Here is a 3467-nt window from a genome sequence, read left to right as displayed (position 1 = left end):
CATTAGACAAGGGCAGCCAGTAACGTCTGGGTCTGCACAGGTGAATCAACAGACTAGGTAAGCAAGAACAACAGCGAAAATGGCAGATGGAGCAATAATAACTGACATGATCCATGATAGCATGATATTTTAGTGATATTTGTAAATTGTCTATCTAAATGTTTCGTTAGCATGTTGCTAATGTACTGTTAAATGAGGTTAAAGTTACCATTGTTTCTTACTGAATTCATGGAGACAAGAGCCGTCGCTATTTTAATTTTTAAACACTTGCAGTCTGTATAATTCATAGGGGTGCAACGGATCAAAAAACTCACGGTTCGGATCGTTTCTCGGATCAGAGTCACGGATCGGATCATTTTTCGGATCAGCAAAAAAAAGACAAGACAAATAAACATAAGTTTTGTCTTTTTGTTTATTAACACTTTTAAATTATTAAATTAAAATATATAAAATCAACTTAAAGTGCACAAGGCATAATATCTTCTTTTTAACATAATTAATGAAAAACAACTTAAAGTGCAACATAAAAAGGCATATCTCCTTCCTTTAAACATGGATAGTGAAATAAAGCCTATGTCCACATCATCAAAGAAGAATAAAAGAAAGAAAGCAATGCATACCTGAGCTTATAATTTCAAATTCTTTTTCAAAAAGACAAGGATGTCTACATTGTCTGGGGAGAGTGTGGACCTCTTTGCAGTCACTATGTCCCCTGCTGTTGAGAACACTCTCTCGGAAGGAACTGAAGAGCCTGGCACAGCGAGATAGCATCTTGCCATCTTGGCAATATGAGGGTATTTACACTCATTGCTTTTCCACCATGTCAGTGGATCACCATCCACTGTAATGCCGCTTGCTGCCAGGTAGGATGCCACCTCCTCTTTGATGATGTCAGCAGGAGTCTTGCTGTCCATGTCTTTGCTGGAAAAGGTCTCTCCAAAAAGCTCTGCAATCGCCGACTTCTTTTGTGGAGGAGATGTGTCCAAGTTTGCTCCTGTTGGCTCTGCAGCTTGACCCTGCAGAAAAAAATTAGTTGATTAATTAAACCTATTATTTATTTTCATGTTTCATAGACATGAAAATGTGGCAATAACATTTAATAAAAGCCATACTGAAAATAAAAAAATTATTTAGATTTAAATTTATCATTTTTAAAGAATATTATTTTTCTTTACCTCATCACAGTCTTCAGTGCCCAGACTGCTCACAATCTCAGTGGTGAGGTCACTGTATGTCCTCTGGCGTAGGGCAGGGTCCATGTGAAGACAGGGACTTGAACCTCGGATCCAGGGCAGTAGATCTGTGAAGGTAGTCCTGTAGAGTAGGGGGTGAAGTGTATCTGGGCTTCAGGTCCTCTCTAATGGCAGTCTTGACATCTCGAGTGATGGTGCTGTCTTCCACACTTGGAGCCATGGATTGTAGAATCCTTGTTTTCAGCGGCAGGATCATTGACACGGATGGTGAAGTTTCAGTGCTCAGCAGAGATGTAACAGTTTTGAGGGGTTTAAGCACCTGGAGGACCTCCTCTGCCACTCTCACATCATCATCAGACAGGGTGATGATGTCTTTGACATTTTTCTTCAGGGTCTTGTCGGTCAATGCAGAGTATATAGCTGCCTGCTGCTCCAGATAACACTCCAACATATCATAAGTGGAGTTCCACCTTGTTGGGACATCATGTATGAGCTTATGAGTAGGCAGCTTTAGCATTTCTTGCTTTGTCTTAAGCACATGAGCAGCTGTTGTGCTTCGGTGGAAGTAGGAAACCACCTTCCTGATCCTCCCAAGGAGGCGGTCCATCCTATTGACTGAGATTCCCTTCTGTGATGCCAAATTCACTGCATGTGCAAAGCACCCTATCTGTGGGCCCAGTCCTGCCTCATTCACTGCATTTATTTGATTTTTGGCATTATTAGTTGTGACTGGGATATTAGTACTGGGCCTCTTTATCTTCCATTCCTCCACTGCTTGTGTCAGTACCTGCGCAATATGAGTGACCTGTGTGACTCTCGTAGAGCGGGCGTGTCTGCAGCACCGGACTTCTCATCTCCCAGTCTGCTGTGATGAAGTGAGCGGTTATCGTCACATAGCTCTCCGTTCCCCTGGACGTCCACCCGTCTGTCGTGAGCGCAACAGAGGATGCTCGGGATAGTTCATCCACAACTTTTTTCTTCTCCTGCTCATAAAGATCTGGCACAATCTTTTCGCTGAAGTGGGTGCGCGACGGGATGTCGTAACGTGGCTCAAGCACTTTCAGCATGTGTTTAAAGCCCTCGTTTTGCACAACCGAATATGGCCTCATGTCTGCACCTATAAACACACCGATAGCGTTTGTGATGGCTTTAGCCCGGTCTGATTGTGCAGCAAGGGGCTGCTTAAATGCCGCGGTGATAAGCGGTTGTTGAGCAGCCTTCGTTTTCACTCCTGTCAGTGAAACACCGGTGTGATGTCGCTTCAAATGCGTGGCCATGCTTGATGTGTTTCCACTGTCATATGGCTTTCTTGTGCCACAGTGCCTACACACCGTCACGGTTTTATCCACTAACCTCTTTCCTTCATCATTATATTTGACAGGGAAGCCAAAATGCTCCCATACAGGGGATTTAAATGACGCGGGGCATTCAAGCTCCTCCGTTCCTCCGCTCGCCATGACCACGCTGTGTGTGGACTGAATATGCGCACAACTTTTTTTTTTCATAAATCAATCCGCGGATCACGTGTGTGCCGAACCGAAGATATTGATCCGAACGGATCACGGATCAATGATGATCCGTTGCACCACTAATAATTCATAAACACAACTTCATTCTTTATAAATCTCTCCAACAGTGTAGCATTAGCCGTTAGCCACGGAGCACAGCCTCAAACTCATAGAGAATCAAATATAAACATCAAGATAAATACTTTACTCACATAATTCGTAGCATGCATACAGCTTGCATGACGAACATCTTGTAAAGATCCATTTGAGGGTTATATTAGCTGTGTGAACTTTGTAAATGTGCTGTAATATAAACGAGAGCTCATGTGGCAGGGAGCACGCGAATTAAAGGGGCGGCGCGCTGAAAAAATCAGTGCATAGTTAATGATGCCCCAAAATAGGCAGTTAAAAAAATTAATTTAAAAAAATCTATGGGGTATTTTGAGCTGAAACTTCACAGACACATTCAGGGGACACCTTAGACTTATATTACATCTTGTGAAAAAGCATTCTTGGGCACCTTTAACTTGATTTGAATGTTTTGCTCAGAAAAGGCTTGCGTCTTCTTGCCACCCTGCCCCATATCCCAGACAGATGGAGAATATGGGAGATAGTTGTCATATGTAGGGAGCAACCACTGTAGGCCACTTAAATGCCTTCCTGACCAGTTTTCTCTTTGTCTTCTCATCAGTTTTGGAAGGACTCTCTGTTCTTGATAATACTACTGTTGTGCAATACTTTCTCCACTTGTTGATGGCTGTCTTCA

At 42.8% G+C, this 3467-nt stretch overlaps 1 protein-coding gene across 1 annotated transcript; it reads right to left on the bottom strand.

Annotated features, from left to right (window-relative positions):
- Positions 1-292: 292 nt before the first annotated feature.
- On the bottom strand, positions 293-1800 carry LOC125261997 (zinc finger BED domain-containing protein 4-like). Its single transcript, XM_048180552.1, has 3 exons — positions 1404-1800; positions 1176-1300; positions 293-1016 (listed from the first exon to the last, which is right to left on the bottom strand). The coding sequence occupies exons 1-3, from the start codon at positions 1798-1800 to the stop codon at positions 627-629; spliced, it is 912 nt and encodes a 303-aa protein (XP_048036509.1). The 3' UTR covers positions 293-626.
- Between the last annotated feature and the right edge of the window lie 1667 nt (positions 1801-3467).

Source organism: Megalobrama amblycephala, unplaced genomic scaffold, assembly GCF_018812025.1.
Source record: "Megalobrama amblycephala isolate DHTTF-2021 unplaced genomic scaffold, ASM1881202v1 scaffold545, whole genome shotgun sequence".
NCBI classification, from domain to species: Eukaryota; Metazoa; Chordata; class Actinopteri; order Cypriniformes; family Xenocyprididae; genus Megalobrama; species Megalobrama amblycephala.
Note: the sequence above shows the minus strand (reverse complement) of the source record. Positions and strands in the feature narration are given on the sequence as shown.

Bases quoted from the DNA above. Each gene is read 5' to 3' on its own strand.
- LOC125261997 (XM_048180552.1), bottom strand. From the start codon at position 1,800: ATGGACCGCCTCCTTGGGAGGATCAGGAAGGTGGTTTCCTACTTCCAC. The intron at 1,301-1,403 runs GTGTGGAAGACA...CTACCTTCACAG, and splicing joins TCTACAATCCATGGCTCCAA to ATCTACTGCCCTGGATCCGA. The intron at 1,017-1,175 runs GTAAAGAAAAAT...TTTTTTCTGCAG, and splicing joins GCACTGAAGACTGTGATGAG to GGTCAAGCTGCAGAGCCAAC.